Genomic DNA, 19,828 nt, shown 5'->3' on the forward strand with positions numbered 1-19,828 from the left:
CCTCCTTTGAAGACCCTGGCCCGTGGCACAGGTGGGCACTCTTTTTACCAGAGGGTCAGTGTCCTCTGCAGCCCCAATGCCGCCAGCTAGTCCCTGGATCTCCCAAATCAGAGACTTTAAAAAAAAAGAAAAGGTGGGAAGACAAGGAATAAGACAGAGAAGAGAAAAAGAAAAGAAAGAGAACCTGCAGAATGGGAGAGAATATTTGCATATCTTATCTACGACTAGGGTCTGATATCTAGAATGTAAACTCAATAGTAAAAAGAAAACCCATTTAAAAATGGACAGAGTCTGAACAGAAAGCAGTGGCGCCTTAGGAAGCTGGGCCCTCAGCACCTGCCCAACGTGATTTTGGGTTCAGTCTAGCACTGAGAAAGCTTCCAGGTGCTCTACATTTCTGACTGGATGTGAATACACAGGCACCCAGACAGCCTGCACCATCTGCCTCCTGGGCGCTATGACACTGGATCTTTGCACTACAACCACCTTCTCTGTTCAGCCCTGTCACTCCCAACAGGGGAGCCTGTCAGCCTAGTAGGGTCCCACTGGCAATTGCCCCCAAAGCTGGGGTAAAACAGAAACAGGGAGAAGGACCCTGACCATAAGTGTCTGCTCCTCCTTCCCAGCATCCCAGGACAGGAAGCAGTAGCTTTAGGTCTGGCCCTGAGGCTGGCTGCCTGCCCCCTCCCTTCGACACTCACTGCTCCTTTGCTCCCCAGTGAGGCCCCTGTGAGAAGGCTCTTTGCTGAGGGCTGCCAGAGGCCACAACCTCATCTCCTGTCCCTGGTTGAGGTCACTCTGAGGTGCATCCTTGCCGGCTTCAGTTCCCTGTAGGTGGGTGGAGCTGCATTGCCCACAAGTGTCTCTTCCATAACACAGCCTTTCTTTCCTATGCGCCTGCCCCACTGTGTCCTGGCTCTGCACATCTCGCTGAGCTGCCTGGGACCCACTCCCAAGTCCCCTGCTTCTGGGAACCCAGACTAAGTCATCATCAGGCCCCTATGTTTTTATTTATAATGTTAGTTTTGTGATACAATTCATATATAATAAATGCACTCATTTAAGCCTACAATTCAATTAACTTTAGTAAACTTACAAAGTTGTACAAACGTCACCATAGAATTTAGAACATTTATATCACCCCAAAGAAAACACAGTGCACATTTGCAGTTACTCCACTTTCCTCACTTCCCCAGCTCCAGGTTTCTGTCTGGCATGGGTTCTACAGCCAGAGAAGGCTTTTGATCTCTCTGAGGCTAGCACCGTCTCCATACATTTTTTTAAAAACCCTTTATACTATGGTTTCCTGTTCCTTTGGGCCCAATTCTACAGTATTTGGGCTAACCCACATTTAGAGGCTGCGGAAGGCCTCAAGCCACACACAAGCCAGGCCTAGCCGTGCCTGGATGCCAAGGTCCTGGGCCAGGCAGATGAGGTAGCCACTATGCTCCTGAAAGAGCTCTAGTGTGACTTTAAAAGTTCACTTTACCTGGGAGAGGTTGAGACCCTGAAGGATTTCCTCTCAGTCCCCTAAGGACATATTTATATTTAGGACTCCAGACTAGTAAGAACCTACACTGGTGAATAGGTAGGTGCCCCAAGGAGGCCAGTTCTTGCCGGCTTCAGTGGCTGGCCCTGGGCCCGCATCTCTTCTGGAAGGCTTCCCAGTCTCAGCTTGGGCCCTTGTTCTTCCCCACCAACCACTTGTGCTGTGCCCCAGACAGGCGTGAGACAGGGGTCTTGTCCTTGGAACTCTGCAGTCCTGGGGACCTTTGTGGAGGGCTTCCCAGGCCTGCCCAGGCCAGGCTGGGACTCAGCTCCCTCTGTCTCCTTGTAGGGCAAATGTATTCTGCCTTTGAGCATATTTATGGTTATTCTTGGAAATAGTCCAAGGACTCCATTATCCTTTAAGTATCAGGAGGCCAGAATAGTCCAGGACTTAAAAAGGTCAGATCGGCCAGGTTCCACATGGGATATGGCTGAGATTTAGGGTTTCCTCATGGGGGCTAAACACAGGCAGAGCGCTAGCTGCACTGCAGGTGGTTAGGCCTCAAAGGGCAGGTACCTGGGTGTGTTTGAGGTACCCTGATGGGGGCTTCTAGCCCCTCAAGTAGTAAGGACAACAAGGCTGCCCACCTCCCCCCACCCCCACCCCCATACCTTCCCCAGGGGCTGGCTTCAGAGAGGGACCGGGTACGTGGGTCCCCCTCCTGAGGCAGACCCCCCACTGCCCTTCTTTCTGTTTCCACTGCTGGAGTCTAGGCCACTCCTGAGTCTGGAATCCCTCGCTTAGTCAAGGCCATTCTGCCTTCAGAATCACAGTTTCCAGCCCTACACACTCAGCTCCCTTCTTTATGAAGAATATTTTATGATGTTCACATCACTATCCTGAAATGTAGCCCACCTATGCACACAACTTCTAAAAGAATCAATGAAATGTTGTCACTCCAATACGAAGGACAAACAAGAAAGCCATTTAAAATAAAATATGTAGTGCCTTACTTCAAATATGCTAGGACACCAACATCTAAAGTTATAACAGCTGTCAGCTGTCTGCTCTCACGCACACGATTGCTGAAAATGTGATGGTTCTAAGCATGGACCATCAGACGTGTGCATGTTTGGCGGCATAAGCGCCATGGGCTGGGTTACAGCCTATGGTTTCTGAAATGCTGAACAACTCTTGGTGATGTCCCAAACTAAACAAAGGGTAATCTTGCTTGATTTACACAGTGGTTTATTCCTGGAAATGTGTATGTTAACAACACGCAGAAACCACTTTCTGTTTGTAAAGTAAATGCAACTGGGGTGTAGGCTGAGGTCCTTGCCAGCAGAATTTCAACTCCATGGGACATGCCCAGGGGGCGGTGATGGTTGTGTGGGGCACAGGGCAGAGCTTCACTGTACATTGCAGAATGCCTCTCTAGATGTCAGTTGCCCCCCTCAATCATTGTGGCAATCCAACAGGCACCCCCAACATTCCAAAACATCCCCTGAACCTCCCACTCGAGACCTCCTGCCCTACTCAGCAGGTAACAGTAAGGTGGCCACCTCTCATGGGGCCTGTTAATATCTGTGTGCCCAGTTCTTACCTGTTCCATTTAGACACATAGAGGCTTATGCTTGGCTTTTTACAAGTGTATCTTATCAGTTTGCAACAAGTAGGGTATGATGAGCTGAGCAAGTCCAGTGTTTGTGTTTGGTGCTTCCCATCTACCACAGGTGCGGGGTGCGGGGGCTCTGCCTGTTGTTCATGCCAGCAGCAGCAGCATGGGTGAGATCCTACATCCCATCTTCTCTGGCTGGCTGACCCACCTACAGACACCCTATCTCTCCTTTCTCTCCCTGCCTGTTACAGGATGGTGTTTTTCCTGGAGGATGTGATGGCTTGTACCAAGCGCCTGCTGGAGTGGATAGCTGGTTGGCTCCCACGCCATTTCATTGGGGCCATCCTGGTGTCACTTCCCACTCTTGCAGTCTATTCACACATCACTTCCGAATTTGAGACAAATATACACGTACGTAAAGGTTTGGCCATTTTATTCCTGAACTCTCTGGACTCCCTCATCACTTAAAAAAAAATACTTGATGATTTGGGTCACAAATTTAATATAGGCCCTTAAAGAAGTACAATCTCTCTGTCAGCCCTGTGAGTTTGTCCTTTGAAAAGACTTGCCTGCCACAGAGGAGTAGGCAGGCAGTTTTCTATGAAATCTGTCCAGATGCTCAAGCCTGTTGTTGAGCACACTCACGAATGCTGGCTAAGATGCCACCGTGCTCTGGGGAGAGTTCCCAGTGCACGTGTATCCTGTCCTACCTCTCTTAGTGTCTATCAAGGTCCAATTCAATTATTTTCTTACTTGTTTTACAACATAAAGAAACATTGTAAGCAACACAAGATAATGTGCTGGTCTGTGATCAGAGAAGGAGCTTCTGAGTTAAGCCCCATCAGGAATGAACTTGTGCTGTTGTGGAAGATTGTATTTGGGGTGGAAGTACTGTAACATGAACTGCCAGGGCAGGCTGACTCTGTTTGATACTTGAATACCAAATTACGTTTCTGCTGACAGCCAGCAGGTACCTGAAGGAAAGGCTTTTTAAATGTAACTGATTCACAGTGATAGTTCTCAAATAGTGTGGCCTGCCTTCCCTTTCCTCCAAAATGCAATTTCCACACAGTTGGAGAATTTTGGGGCCTCCATGAACTTACTCCCTGAAACTCTCTGTAATTAACCTAATGATTCATGATCAATCCTTGACACTGCTGGATATATTGTGATGTCTGTGATATTTTAGTATGACAGAAACACAGATAAATGAGCACGTCATTTGATCTCACAGTGCTCAGGTGGCAGTTGGCGAGTGGGCCCATGAGTTGAGGAGGTGGGGTGGGTTCCTAACTGAGTGCCTGTCCCTCGTTGCAGTTCACCGTGTTCACGGGCTCGGCCATCCTCGTCGCCGTCGTGCACTACTGTAACTTCTGCCAGCTCAGCTCCTGGATGCGGTCCTCCTTAGCCACTGTCGTCGGGGCTGGGCCCCTGCTTCTGCTCTACATCTCCCTGTGCCGAGACAGGTGTGTATGCCACCGCAGTTCGTGTCTGGTACATTCGACAGCAGGGCCACCTTTCCCAGTATCACTTATGTCTCTCTTAACCTCAGTTTCACCTCAGCACTAACACCCTGCACTCTAACAGATATTCCCTGTCACAACATAAGATAGCTTTCAACACACGTCATCAACTTAGTGAAAAGCCTAAGGAGTGGTGTGCAAAAGAAAGAAAAAGAAAATAACTTTAATAACATAACGTGTTTAACGTGTGTGCATTTAGACACACAGTGAGGCATCCAAGCCCCACACCAGGCTCCCCAGCCCAGGGTTCCAGTGCCAGGAAGATAAGTCCCCATAACTTCTGGCTGCAAAAACTAGAGGAGATTGAGTTGGTGTAACAAACATCAGGAGTCCCAAGCAGTTCCTCTTAAAGAACCCACACATGGACTCACTCAGACTCACTCCCTTGGAGCTCCAGCACCTGGATAGAAGCTTGAAAGGCGCCAGTGGTATACAGGGAGGAACTGAAATGTCTGGCCTAAAGCAAGACCTGGGGGACAGCTTTCTCCCAGACAGAAAGGCAGGCAGAGGCTATTGTCCGTTTTCTGATTCTATCTTCCACAGACCACAGGGCCACAAAGCTGGCAGGCGGGTAACATATCTGAGACTCCATCAACCTAACACTGTTTGCCCTGCCTAGGAGATCTTTTGAGGCTGTGTCCCACCCAACTTATGGGCTCACCCAAGCTGTTAACAGACTTTTCTATATGAATGGTTGGCCTTGGCTCATGCTTCACAACTTACTAAATCCTCTCAAACAAGCAACAGCTGGCCTCAGCAAGTCCCCAGACCCTGTACCTCTTGTTAAGTGGCCTCAGTCCTGGCACTAGCAGCACCCAGCCTAGATTCACAACTTGGCTTAACCTGGGAATCTCCCAGCACAAGAAGCAGCCATCTCAGATTGCTTTATTTTTTAAAAAAGATTTTATTTATTTATATTTAGAGAGAGGGGAAGGGAGGGAGAAAGAGAGGGAGAGAAACATCAATGTGTGGTTGCCTCTCACATGGTCCCCACTGGGGACCTGGCCTACAACCCAGGTCATGAACCCTGACTAGGAATCAAACCAATGACCCTTTGTTTCTCAGGCCCTCGCTCAGTCCACTGAGCTATATCAGCCAGGGCTCAGATTGCTTTATGTCTCATGCCTAGTGGCCCCAGGCAAAACACAGGTGGGGGCCAACCATGGCCTACACCGCCTGGGAAATCTCAGAACCTGCACACCCAGTCGACAGCTACAGACCACATCCAAGCACCTCCACTTTGCCCCTGCACAGAGGATTCTTCATGGAGGGCAGAGGTTGGTGGTAGTGGTCACAGCCAGTCTTTGTAGCTAACTGGCTTGGCTAAAGCCCTCCCATTGACCTGCCAACAGCAATCAAGACTCAACTATAAGTTATGGGTGTACTCAGCCCACATGAAGGACACACCTTGAGTACCCAGCTTGGGTGATTGGGGAGGCTATGCCACTGGACCCTACAGAACACCTACTACATTAGGCCACACTACCAAGACAGGGAGTCATAGCAGCTCCCCTAATACACAGAAACAAACACAGGGAAGTTACCAAAATAAGGAGACAAAGGAACATGGCCCAAATGAAAAAAGAAATCATAACTCCAGAAAGAGAACTAAACAAAATGGAGATAAGCAATCTATCTGCATCTGGTTATAAGGATGCTCAAGGAACTTAGTGAGGACCTCAATGGCATAAAAAAGATCCTGTCAGAAATGAAGGATATGCTAAAGAACAATTTACAGGGAAACAACAGTAGAGTAGATGAAGCTGAGAATCAAATCAATGATTTGAAACATAAGGAACCAAAAAAAGCCAAACAAATGCGGATAATGTAAGCAGCCTCTAGGACAACTTGATGTTTTCCAACACTTGCATCACAGGAGTGCCAGAAATAGAAGAGAAAGAGCAAGAAATTGAAAATCTACTTGAAGAAATAGTGAAAGAAAACTTCTCTAATTTGGTGAAGGACATAGAAATGCAAGTAAGTACAGGAAGCACAGAGTCCCAAACAAGATGGATGCAAAGAGACCCACTTCACGATACATCATAACTAGAATGCTAAAGGTAAAGATAAAAAGAGAATCATAAAAGCAGCAAGAGAAAAGCATTTAATTACCTACAGGGGAGTTCCCATAAGGCTGTCAACTGATTTCTCAAAATAAATTTTACAGACTAGAAGAGATTGGCAAGAAATATTCAAAGGCATGAAAAGCAGGGACCTACAGCCAAGACTGTTCAACCCAGCAAAGATACTATTTATAATCAAAGGGCTGATAAAGAGCTTCCCAGACAAGAAAGAACTAAGGGAGTTATCACCAAACCTTATTCTATGAAATGTTAAGGGAACTTATTTAAGAAAAAGAAGATCAAAACTATGAACAATAAATAACAATAAATACAAATCTATCAACACTTGAATCTAAAAAAAACAAGTAAGCAAACAAGAGGAACAGACAGTCATGGATACAGCAAGCATTTTGATGTTTGCCAGATGGGAGGGGAGTGTAGGGGAATGGGTGAAGAGCTGAGGGGATTAAGTACAAATAGGTAGTTACAGAGTAGCTGTAGGGATGTAAATCACAGTATAGGGTTTGGAGTAGCCAAAGACCCTATACACATGACCCGTGGACATCAGTAATGGTGCGGCCATTGCCTGAGGGAATGGGTGGTGCTTCATGGAGGGGTGCTATGGGAGAAAAATTGGGACAATTGTAATAGCATAAATAATAAAATATAATTTAAAAAATTTTCATAAGGTCTTGAACCTATGAAGCTTCCTTTTATGTAACACACTTCTAAATACTGGATTTTCTGTGTAACTACTTAAAAAAAACATTTTACTATCAGCATGTATTGAAGAAACACTTTTTTGTAATTGCACTGAATTAGGCTGGCAAGATACTTCAGAGTTACATGGACATTTCTTCACTGTGTTTTGTACGGTATCTAACATTTGTAGCTCCCCAGATTATTATGTAACCAGAGGGATGCCCCAGTGTTTCCAGAATGTCTCCAAGGAATGGTATTACCATTGCTGAGAACCATTGCTTTAGGAAATTCAAAAGTTGTAAATCCAGTTTGTCTTGATATCAAATGAAATCACCAGTGTATCTTTGGGTATAACCAAAGTATTAGTTAGCAATGGACTGAGTAACTATTCTTTCTTAATTCATTTAATAAAATAATAAGGACATGAAAGATATTCAAGTTCCATGCAAATTAAGATCAAAAGAGGAATATAAAGTAGAACTGTCATTCAGTATTTGAAAGGAGACTTTAATGAGTAAATTACTTTAAGGAAAACAAAGCCTACTTTTTCCTTTCTGAAGGTACTGCAGTCTGGAATTATGGTCATTATAAATGTCTTTCCCAAGAGCCTGAAATTCAGCAACCTACCTTTTAAGCTTTTAGATCCATCACACATACTTCATCAGCTATTCACAGGGTCATTCAGTAATAGTGTGTGACTTTTCCACTTGGGTCTGGAGAGCCATTTAGTGGGGAACCTATCATCGCCTCCTTGCCCAGAATTCAAATAACAGATCTTGGGGTAAGGCTGGCAGTCGAATCTCAGTACCCCTCCACACACACAAGATGCTTGGAGCCCATGTAGCCCATCATCACTGCCAAGTCTGTCCAGGGTAGGGAATATATGGGGTGGGGAGGAAAAACATAAACTTAATTCCTATAAAGGGGAGAGGATTCTTTGAGAACCGTGGCCAGCTTTGCAGAAACACAGACACATGGATTGCAGTGATGTCACAATAATGTCTGGACAGGGTAAGATGAAGACATGAATTCTTATAATTCACATCTTGTGATTACAGCACTTGCTTTTCTTTCCTTTTCTGTGAACTCATTTAATACCCCATGTGATTATAAAGGCCACTCTAGTCCTCACCCAGCCTTTGCTGCCCAGGAAAGCTGCTCACAGATGCTGTGCCACATCCCCCTTCTCAATGAGTGAGACTCCCTGGATGGGGAGGCTTGCAGTTCATTGAAGGACTGGGTGGGTTCTGGGTGTAAGAAACATGACTGCAAGTGAAGCTTCTATGAATATGGGAAGAATAAGGGCCGAATGTGTATACCTTCCTTAACACCAAAAGAGAGTTCTTTAATTATGTATGGTTTCAATATCTAAAATTGGGATGCGATGGCTTTGGACACCATTAATAGCAAAGTTGGGCATCTCCAGTGTAATCTGCCAGCACCTCTAACAGTTCCTTTCAGAACTGATCCTTTGTCAGTGGGCATTGCTGTTTGAACATTCTGTTCTATAGGGCGCCGTGATTAAGTCTTAGCAGTAAAATGTATGCTTTAGAGAGTTTTTCTGTTTTGTTTTGTTCTTTGGTGATTTTGTCTATTTTCCACAGCTGAAGTAAAGGCTCTTTAGCTATATCATTATCTTTACCTTGTGTTATTCTTAATCAACAGACAGTATCAAATTATAATGAAAAAAATAGCTGTCTAACTTGATCTCCACATACAAAAGGAAAAATGTTTATTTAAACTCTTCTCAATGTTCTATATAATGCCTTCTTTGCCTTTTATAATAACACTTTTCTTCTTTTTTAATTTCAGTTCCATAGTAATCTCACACCTTAGTGCAGTACAGAATTTCAGGTAAGCTTTTAACATTCTTACATCCGAATCAACGATAGTAACTATATTATCATTGCTTATCCCTAAACTTTCTAAAAATAATTGTATATTAAATAAAAAGAACAATATATATATTCTTAAAAGAAAAAATGAAAACTATCTGCTTGTTGAAATATCAGATCATAGTTATGATATCTTATTGGGAAAGTGGAATGATAGTTAAGACATATGTTAGATTTGGTTTAATTTTATATAAGACTTTAGGAGATCTCACCAATCAAAGAAAAGTACTTACTTTATCCCTAAAATATTTTCATATACCTAATTAGAATGAAATATTAAATGTTAGACCCTTGCTTTACTATAAACATCAAACTAAATTTACTATATAAATTGAAGGCTTAAAATGAAAATTAGATAAAACTATATAAAAATCTAGGGAAAATAAAATTAAGTGGTTTTCAAGCCTCTAAGACAGAGATAGCTTCCCAATTTTACAAAAAATAATAGAACCACATGTAAACAAAAAAAAAGGGAGAAAAGACTTACTGATAAGATTGATTAGGGGGATCAAAGCAGACTGAGACAAATATTTTGTGGGATTGTTGTTAAAAATGTAAGAGCTAACTAAGGCCTACATAGATAAAAGACAGAAAATAACCAAGAGATTCACAAGAGAAAATGTAGGTAGTAGGTAAATATGTTACTACCGAAGTCATTGCATGTTTAAATAACTACAGAATTCCTTTTGGCCTTTTAAATTGGACCTTTAAACACATGGACAAAGCCAAAGGGGGTAGGTTTGAGGGTGGGAGGTGGGGATGGTTGGGTGGGGGGGGCTCGTGGTGGGGTAAAAATGGAGACAACTGTACTTGAACAACCATAATAAATAAATAGATAGATAGATAGGATCTTTAAAACGTTACAGTGAAAATACCCAGTGTAGGCCAAGGTATGGCACATTCATAAATTGCTGGTGGTGTAGCTGGTTGTGTAGCTATTAGGCATTTGTAAAATATAAGTTTATTTAATAAACTGGCACATTAGGTGACTTTGTCTAGATCAGGAAGCTGAAGATCAGAGAAGTTAAGAACCTGCCCATTGTCACACAGCTGGTCACTGTCAGTGCTTAAGCCCTGGCCTCGCTAACAACCAGGCCATGCTTTTTCTGCCATGCTGTCTGACTCCTCAGAATGGTACAGTTGTTTTAGAAAGTGATTTTATAAGCTATAAAAATGGTCATAGCCTTTAAGTACATACTTCCGTTTTTGCTTATCTGTCAAGGAGATAACTCAGCATGCCCAAAAATATCGATCACAATGATTAATAATATTGAAAAGTCATCAGCAACCTCAGCTGTCAATAAAAAAGAAATTAATTATGATATACATATTCAAATTTTGTAACTATTAAATGAATTTTAATACATTGGAGACATTTATGGTTTTCATTGTCATTTATTATGTGAAATTATATATGTTCTGTAGGTACAGGTAGGTAATTCATTGTGTATGAAAATGTAAGATATTATAAGATATAGTAAAATATAGTCTATATCTTACATCTAACTAGTAAAGATATAACATTACTAGTGCTAGTAATGAATAAAGAGTGATTATATTTTTCTGTTTCTGCAATTAAAAAATTAAATATCTGTGGACATTTAGACCTTGGAAGGAGAATTAAAGTAACTGTGGATCAAAAGCTGAGTGCAGACATGTTTCTGTGTATGATTACAACTACAGTATTCAAAAGAAAAACACTTAGTAGCTCTTTGTAAGTTAAATTTTCATTGATGTATAACATAAACTAAAAAGAGTACCCAGATCATAAGAATACAGCTCAATGAATTTTCACAAGTGAGTGCACCCTCTTAACTACCATTCAAACCAAAAAGAATATTACTAAGACCCCAGAAGCTCCTCTGTGTCCTGTCCTGGTGATGCTCCACCCCTGCATTCTAGGCATAGATTTTATATGGCACCAAAATATACCAAAATGTTAATAAATCCTGGGTTTAGCTGATTAGAACCATGATTAACCTTGTTTTTTATTTTTCTCTATGTTTTAATCCTTCTTCTCCATGAGGAGTTATACTATATTTTGCTCTTTAATTTATGTTTTAATGTCCAATTACTTAGTCATAAATTGACTCCTGTATTTAGTCACATAAAATTTCTCCTTTTGGAACTGGCTTTTGCTATTTGATTTTAGGAATAGGGCCATCACTTTTGTTCCTTCTGTAGTAGAGTAAGAAATACAGGTTATAGATCTGAAGTAATTCTCCCATCTGTGTGTTACAGATCTAGTCTGTTGCAGGGCAGCCCCTTGGGCACTAACTGTAAATCTGAGCATTAAGACTCTTTTAAGCAAAGGTAAAAGCAAACATTGTGGTCCGTTCCTCTTTCCATTCCATACTGGCCCACATTTCTCTGCTCCCCTCCTCCACCCACAGGGAACTGGCCTGTGCCTGTCACCAGAGTTAGGCTACATTGCTGACTTTGGCCACAGCACAGTAAGAGAAGAGACAAAACCAGTAGAACTATTGAGGAAAGCTAGACACATCACCCGTTTCTACCAAGGGATTTCCAATGCCTGGTTGTGCTGTTAAGATGACATTAAGCCTTGTTGATGTCTATTCATAAAGAAAGCTGTTCCTCTGTGTCACCACTTTGGAGAAACAGAAAGAAAGGTCCGAACCCAGTGAGATGGGCTCACACATAGAAGGTTTACTTTCTCCACTCTCTACTCTAAAGCCAACTGGAGGTTTGAGGGGCTAGACATAAATCTGTTTTAGTCATCTACAATAAATAGCTATGTTGTTCAGTGGTTGAGGTTCATAATATGTATTGCCATATGTTTAAATGACCGTTGGCAAAATAAATAAGTGAAGCGTGGTGTGTCTTACTGTAGAGGCCTTTTTTGGTTCTTGGTCTACAGGCACCAAGTCATAGAATCTGTATCAGGATTCCCCCAAACTACCCCTGGTCTGAGAATTTGCTAGGAAGACCCAGGACTTGACACATAGTCCACATAGTCATACTTGTGGCTGTGGTTTGTTACAGCGAAAGGACACAAAGCAAAATCAGCAGGGCGAAAAGGCACATGAGGTGGAATCAAAGGAAACCAGGTACCAGCTTTGAAGAGTCCTCTCCCAGCGGAGTCATATAGGACACACTTAATCCCTCCAGCAATGAGCTGTCACAGTGCATGTGAAATGTTGTCCACCAGGGAATCTGTGTAGGGACTCAGTGCCCAGGGTTACATTGGAGGCTTGTCACATTGGCACCCTCTTCCTAGCTTGAACCAAAATTGCAGGCTTTCAGAAGGAAGGCAGGTACTCAATATAAAGCGAGTTGTTTGTACAGTCTAGGCCTGGTGAGCCCCTCTTATCAAGAAGGGGTGGGCACTTACCATACCCAAGTTCTCTGATGACAGCCTCAGGCACCTTTGCCAGAAGACTTTTCTACAGATGGCAGCCTGTGATCCGTTGTGTTAACTTCTTTCTGTAAAGAGCCTTAGGCCAGTAGTGACTTAGCAATACCATATCCTTTCTTCAGTTTTCATGTGAGGAAATTGAGGCCCGGAAAGATGACATGATTCACCCAAGGTTCTAGGATTCTGCAGTGGTCCAGCCAGGACAGAGCCAAAGTGTCATCATTCTAAGGCTAGGGCGTTGTGACTAGGCTTCAGAGAGGGTTGTGCTGGCCGTTTTGGTCAATTCCATTATTTTTTAATATCCTTTAGTTATAGGTAACAGTAAAACTCATTAAACACTTTGAATAAAGAATTCAGTTTTCTGTGCCATGGAGCTCTCTGAACTGAGGACCCATTCATTTCATATATCATTATATTTATATGGTGACCCAGCCCTTTGTTATATAAAACCCAGTATCCTACTCAGTGCATTTTAGAAACATATCAGGGTACAAAATTTATCAGAACAGAGCAGTCACAATGTTATTTACCAATAGAAGAAAGATTAGAAGGAACTTTAATAAATGTTAACAGTGATAGCCTCTGGATGGCAGGATGACAAATGAATCTTTTTTCTTTCTACTTTCTTCTTTAAATTTTGTAGGTAGTATTTTTTAATTGTGTGTGTGTGTGTGTGTGTGTGTGTGTGTGTTTAAAAAGTAAACTTCACAAGAGGGTATGCTCCTCATGTTAATCTCCAGAGCTCCAGCCACAGCTGTCGCCCTTCACACTGTGGAACAAAAGGGCAGCCCCTGACAGCAGGCCCAGTTCTTGGAGGGGAGAGAAATAAGAAGGGCAAGTTGGAAATTTCTAGTGGAATTGTAAATGCACAGTATTTTAAATTACTCAGTAATTCTACTTCCAGTTTATTCCACAGACTGAATTATTCTCATGCACAATGATACAGTGCAGCCTTTTTCCCAGTAGTAGGATAAGGATGCAACCTAGCGCCCACAGGAGGGAGTCTGCTGTTACTGCATATCCATGTATTACAGTAGTGCACGACCTCAAGAAAATGACAGTGTTTGTTACCTGGAAGAAAAGACATATATTTTTCCATTGTTTATACTGTTTAAGATTCTTACATGTGTTACTTTTAAACATACACTGTTTATACTTAAAAAAATGTTGAAATTGCCTTAAATGACTGGCAAAATGAAACTAACTCATAGTGGAGGGAATGGTAATGGAATTGCCAAATGTTTATAAAGGCAAAGAGTAGAGAACTTAGAAAAATTCTTTGTAAAATTACAAGTCTTTTATTTATTTATTTTACAATTACAAGTCTTTTAAAACTAAAGTTGGATTAGAAATCTAAAAAGTGGCCCTGGCTGGTGTAGTTCAGTGGATGGAGTGCTGGCCTGTGAACCAAAGGGTGGCTGGTTCGAGTCCCAGGTCAGGGCACATGCCTGGATTGTGGGCCAGGTCCCCAGTGTGGGATATGTGAGAGGCAACCACACATTGATGTTCCCCTCCCTTTCTTTCTCCCTTCCCCTCTCTCTTAAAATAAATAAATAAAATCTTTAAAAAAATTAAAAAAAGAAAAAATCTAAAAAGTGAATATATCAGAGAATGTTAAATTTCTTGGGTGTGACAGTAGTGTGGTTATGTAGGGAAATGTTCATATTCGTAGGAGATATGCACTGAAATAATCAGGACTGAAGTTCCATGATGTCTGCAGCTTTCAGAATGTTCAGCAACAAGTGTGTGAGTGTGTGTACATGTGTGTGTGTTGACAGAGGGAAAAGGCAAAGTGGCAAAATGTTAACAACAGTTGAATCCAAGAGAAGGGTGTATGAAGGTTTGTTTTGCTAGTCTCTTAACTTTCTCATAAGGTTGACATTTTTCAAAATAAAAAGTTGGGGAAAAGATTTTTTTAAAACCAAAGAACTAAAGACTTCTGAAAAAGCAATTACAAAGTAGTTATTAAAGAAATTAGTTACAGAAGTCAGTCTTTATCTCTCCACATCTTTGGGCAGCCAACTAAACAGAAATGGGTTGTTTTGCAGCTGCAGGTAGTCAAAGGTTTGAGCTTGACACAATTTTATGCAGGCTGCTGGTTAGCTGGGCTGTTTCAGAACCTGAAGTGCTGAGAGTAACCTTTTCTTTAAAAGATCCATTTAAAAAGGGACGTCTTTCTCTTCTTTTTCCTCTCCAGTTCGGAGAGGAATCCATGTAATAGTTCATTGCTGCATGACAGCAGGAGACCAGCCAGCCTGATTGGCCAGGAAGTGATTCTCGTCTTCTTTCTCCTGCTCTTGTTGGTCTGGTTCCTGAATCGAGAATTCGAGGTCAGCTACCGCCTTCACTACCATGGGGACGTGGAGGCAGACCTTCACCGCACCAAGATCCAGAGCATGAGGGACCAAGCTGACTGGCTGCTAAGGAACATCATCCCCTACCATGTGGCAGAGCAGCTGAAGGTTTCCCAGACCTACTCCAAGAACCACGACAATGGGGGAGTCATCTTTGCCAGCATTGTCAACTTTAGTGAGTTCTATGAGGAGAACTATGAGGGAGGCAAGGAGTGCTACCGGGTCCTCAATGAGCTGATCGGGGACTTCGACGAGCTCCTGAGCAAGCCAGACTACAGCAGCATTGAGAAGATTAAGACCATTGGGGCCACATATATGGCTGCATCAGGACTGAATGCCACACAGTGCCAAGATGGCAGCCACCCACAGGAGCACCTGCAGATCCTGTTTGAGTTTGCCAAGGAGATGATGCGTGTGGTGGATGACTTCAACAACAACATGCTGTGGTTCAATTTCAAGCTCAGAGTTGGCTTTAACAATGGACCCCTGACAGCAGGGGTCATTGGCACTACCAAGCTGCTATACGACATCTGGGGGGACACTGTCAACATCGCCAGCAGGATGGACACCACGGGAGTGGAGTGCCGCATCCAGGTGAGTGAAGAAAGCTACCGTGTCCTAAGCAAGATGGGCTACGACTTTGACTACAGGGGCACGGTGAATGTTAAGGGCAAAGGTCAGATGAAGACCTACCTTTACCCAAAGTGCACGGACAATGGGGTTGTGCCACAGCACCAGCTCTCCATCTCCCCAGACATCAGAGTCCAGGTGGATGGCAGCATCGGACGGTCTCCCACAGACGAGATTGCCAACCTGGTGCCTTCTGTACAGAACTTGGACAAGACATCTCTGGGTTCTGAGAACAACACACAGGCCAAGGACACTCACCTGTCTTCTAAGAGACCCTGGAAAGAGCCTGTCAAAGGTGAAGAAAGGTGTCGATTCGGCAAAGCCATAGAAAAAAGTGACTGTGAAGACATGGGGATGGAAGAAGCCAATGAACTCACTAAGCTCAATGTCTCAAAGAGTGTGTGATGCAGCACCTGGATGCTGCCCGCGGTGCTCTGTTCATCAAAACACAATAATATTCGTATTTGGCTGTTGTGTGTTCCAAGCGCCACAGTTTCCATCCCCAGATGTGGTGCCATGTGGTCATTGCAGCCCTAACTTCTGTGTAGATCACAGTTATTCAGGGTTCATTTTCATCCATTTCTTTCCTTTTTCTCTCCCTGGAATCCTCTTCCCTTGGTGTAACCGTTCAGCAGCATGAGGAACAAGTGCCTTCAGGGGCTGGCTGTGGCTTCAGAGATTAGGGAAAGAAGCCACAGGTGGAGATCATGGCATTGGGTATTGTTGGACTTTTAAGACAAAAGCTGCAGTTAAGATGTCACTTTTATTGCTTTTTCTCATGAGATACTTTTTTTTTGCTAATACAATGTTTTCAAAGTTATTTTTTCTATATACATAGTAATGTTTTCCAACGACCTGATCTTTCTATGTAAAGACTTACATGCGCACACACTTGCATTTATGAATCTGAGATTAAGTGCCAGTAACTCACTGAGAGGGGATGTCAGGGGGGTTGGGGCGTGGGCTGAGAACAGCAGTCAGCCAGGACAGCCTGGCGTCCCTCCCTCCCTGCACCTTTCAGATCACCCGAGCCCTTGTGGGCTGTGGGTGTCCCACTCCCCAATCCTCCACATGCAGGCTGGGATTCCAAATGCTAACCAATAACAAAGCCTCAGGTATTTAAAAGCTATTTTTATTCTGCCCTCATGCCAAGGGGTCTTCCATCTGGGAGTGAAGGGGGTTGTCTCTGAGGCTGACTCGTCTGAGAGGGAAATGAAAATAAGTGTCTGAGGGTTGCATTTATTTATTTATTTATTTATCTGTCTATCAGGAAGCGTGTTTTCAGGGAGGGAATGCCGAGTCCTTCTGGTAAAGGGAAATAGACTCTGGGGATCTGCCAAAGGCACACGAGGACAGGAAGTTATCTGTTAGTGCTTTAGCCACTTTGGGCCACCTCCCCCATGAGGGGGCCAATCAGGACCCCAGGGGACATGGCCAGAGCTCTGGGTCAGAGAAGCTCTCCACCACTGTTTTTTAAATAGAATGCCGCTACTTCTGCCCTGGCCCTGCATGATGCTGCGGGGATTGGATCAGAACCCGGCTGGGCGTGAAGCAGGAGGTGTGGGCAAAGCACAAAGACGGCAGAACAGTGCCAGTGCTGTCTTGGCCTTCACACATTCAAGAAGTTTCTCCATTCTTCCCATTCTCAGACTGCGCAGGGCCTATTTGTGGCAGGATTGGACCTGGTGAATGAATGTCATCCCTCTCTAGGTGGACTTCTTCCACCGTAGGTTGGAACAGAATCGTCTGGATGCAAACGAGGCATTAAACCAGGGGTGGTATAGAAAATTTAGGAAACTCACTTCTGTGCCCTTTGTTGCCAGTTCTCATTGTAATCACGTTTTGCCATGTGGAGTCTGAAGCTTATGTAGAACTGAACTCGAGCTAGAGTTGCCTTGTCATAGTCATAGTTATTTCTAAGGTGACAGTGGCCTATTGCTCATGCGATATTTTGAGGACTAACTCCTCTGTTTAAGGTCTTCACCCACATGCCCTGTGCATTTGCTTTTCACTGGTAAATCTGTGTGGAACTTTCACATCCGCGTTAAGTCCTGTTATCACTTCTCCTCCTCAAATTCGTACAGAACCTGCCGTTTCTGGCATCATGAAATACTGATTCTGATTAGCCATCTCCCCAGAGAACATGGGATGACCACCTGGCTGTACAGCTGTAGCCAGGATCTCAATGTCCTGGGAATTGAGAACATTCTCAGTAACTACGATTTTCCTTCAGGTTTTACTGTCACTGTGTTGTTCTTCCAATGCTGGAGAAAGGATGGTGTGGCAATACCTCTTGCTTCTAAAGAATGTATTCTTATAAAATATTGCAGAATTTTTATTTAAAAAAAACACTACCTGATGCTCTCCTTGTCTGTAGGGATTGTGGGTGTTTTCGGGGTTTCTTCCATCAGTATTAAGGTGTGTGTTTGAGTGTGGCTCTTTTCCTTTGCCTTCTTGCTCCAGGCTCTATAGCTCTGGTGGCACCTAAGGGACTGAGTGGTTGCCTCTGAGTTACCAGTGTCTCTGCTGTTCCGTTCAAAATGTGCTCTACAAAGTTCATCTCTGCACGTACTTCCTATCAAACTGTTTTTTTTTCCTTCCCCTCCTATGAAGGTGTTTATGATTCCTGACCCTGGGAACCTGAGAGGCTGCAAACTGTAGGGGCAGAGTCAGACCATCTGTTGGTCTGCTTCAGCATTGTGCAAACTGGAGCCTTTGATGGACAGCTCACCCAGAGTTCAAAATTGTCTTTAAAAAACACCCTGAGCCTTCCTAAGTAACCAGTTCACATGTGCTCTCTGGTCCTTCCCAGTTTCCCACTCTGAAGCATACTTCAACATGGAACCACAGAATCTCTGCAATGGAAATGCCTTGCATCTCACCCAGTTGGCATTGAACAGATAGTTGCTGAAGACAGAGGGGTTACTAAGCAGCAGGTTCAAGCGCTACTGATAAGACGGATGCATTCTTCAGAGTGGCAATACCTCTTCTGAACTTAGGACAGGAAGCAATACTTCAGAATTGAATGTGTGTAAATAGTTGCTTTGAGTTGCAATTGCTATTTTCTTCTTGGCCCCAGGTCAGATCAAACTGTATATATGTATAAACAAGCACATAATTTTATCCAATGCAAACAAATGTAGAGCATCAGTTATTAAACCCTTTAGCTTGAAGAGTCGCACAGATTATGCAACACCTGCGCACGACTCCATTAACACTGACTTCACTCGTGGAGACACCTGCACATTTGCACATGACCTTGAGAGCCAAAGGGCCACATGCTTCCCATTATGTGGGCTGTAATAATTTGTAGTTTCCAAAGATTCATCTGTGTTTGCATTTCTAGATTTTTTTGTGGTAAGCATTTTCTGGTTGGTTGTTTTAGAAAATCACATCATGCCTAGGATCTGAAATTAAATTAGCAAGAACCAACTGTTTGCATTTTCCATCTTTCCTTTGCTCTATTCTTGATAAATTGTTAATTCTATAATTTCAAAATGCATCTACTGAAGAAATGGACATCATTAAAATAGTCTAAAATCTAAATATTTGATGTGTGGTATTTCCTCCCTGAAAAGATCAGTACCACTTCAGAGATTGGGGCACCCCTTGTTTCCTGAAATTTTTGGCTGAAATCGGAAGATTTGATTTTCTTTTGCATCATGATTTCAAAACAAAGCAACTAAAAACCCTATGAGGTTTTTTTTAAAAGATTTTATTATTTATTTATTTATTTTTAGAGAGCGGGGAAGGTGAAGGAGAAAGGAAATAAACCTCAATTGGCTGCCTCTCGTATACACCCACAATGAGATACCAAACCCGCAACCCAGGCATGTGCCCTGACCAGGAATTGAACCAGCAACCTTTCACTCTGCAGGACAACACCCGACCAACTGAGCCACACTGGTCAGGGCTCAGGAGTTCTTTTAATGTACATATTTGTTACAGTTAACTTTGGTTGAAAAGTTATTTTTACATGGAACTTTAAAAGAATAAACAACAGGTTATAGAGTAGTTTTGCTTGTGATGACATCCCTATTTTATTAAGCCTTCAAAATAGTTTTTCCTGCATTATCTTAAGAGAAGGAAGCTCTGGCTGGTGTGGCTCAGTGGGTTGAGTGCCAGCCAAAGGGTCACCGGTCTGATTCCCAGTCAGGGCACACACCTGGGTTGCAGGC

General features: G+C 43.2%; 1 protein-coding gene across 2 annotated transcripts in view; it reads left to right on the top strand.

The window, feature by feature from the left end:
* Positions 1–19,196, top strand: part of ADCY9 (adenylate cyclase 9) — a 160,154-nt gene extending 140,958 nt beyond the window's left edge. For both annotated transcript variants that reach the window (XM_045820685.1, XM_045820684.1), the window contains exons 8-11: positions 3,360–3,518; positions 4,425–4,573; positions 9,208–9,249; positions 14,864–19,196. In XM_045820685.1, coding sequence (XP_045676641.1) covers positions 3,360–3,518; positions 4,425–4,573; positions 9,208–9,249; positions 14,864–16,055 — 1,542 coding nt within the window. In that variant the 3' untranslated portion in view covers positions 16,056–19,196. The remainder of the gene's footprint in view (positions 1–3,359; positions 3,519–4,424; positions 4,574–9,207; positions 9,250–14,863) is intronic.
* The last annotated feature ends 632 nt before the right edge of the window (positions 19,197–19,828 follow it).

This window comes from Phyllostomus hastatus, unplaced genomic scaffold, assembly GCF_019186645.2.
Source record: "Phyllostomus hastatus isolate PE091 unplaced genomic scaffold, TTU_PhHast_1.1 phas_scaffold_442, whole genome shotgun sequence".
NCBI lineage: Eukaryota > Metazoa > Chordata > Mammalia > Chiroptera > Phyllostomidae > Phyllostomus > Phyllostomus hastatus.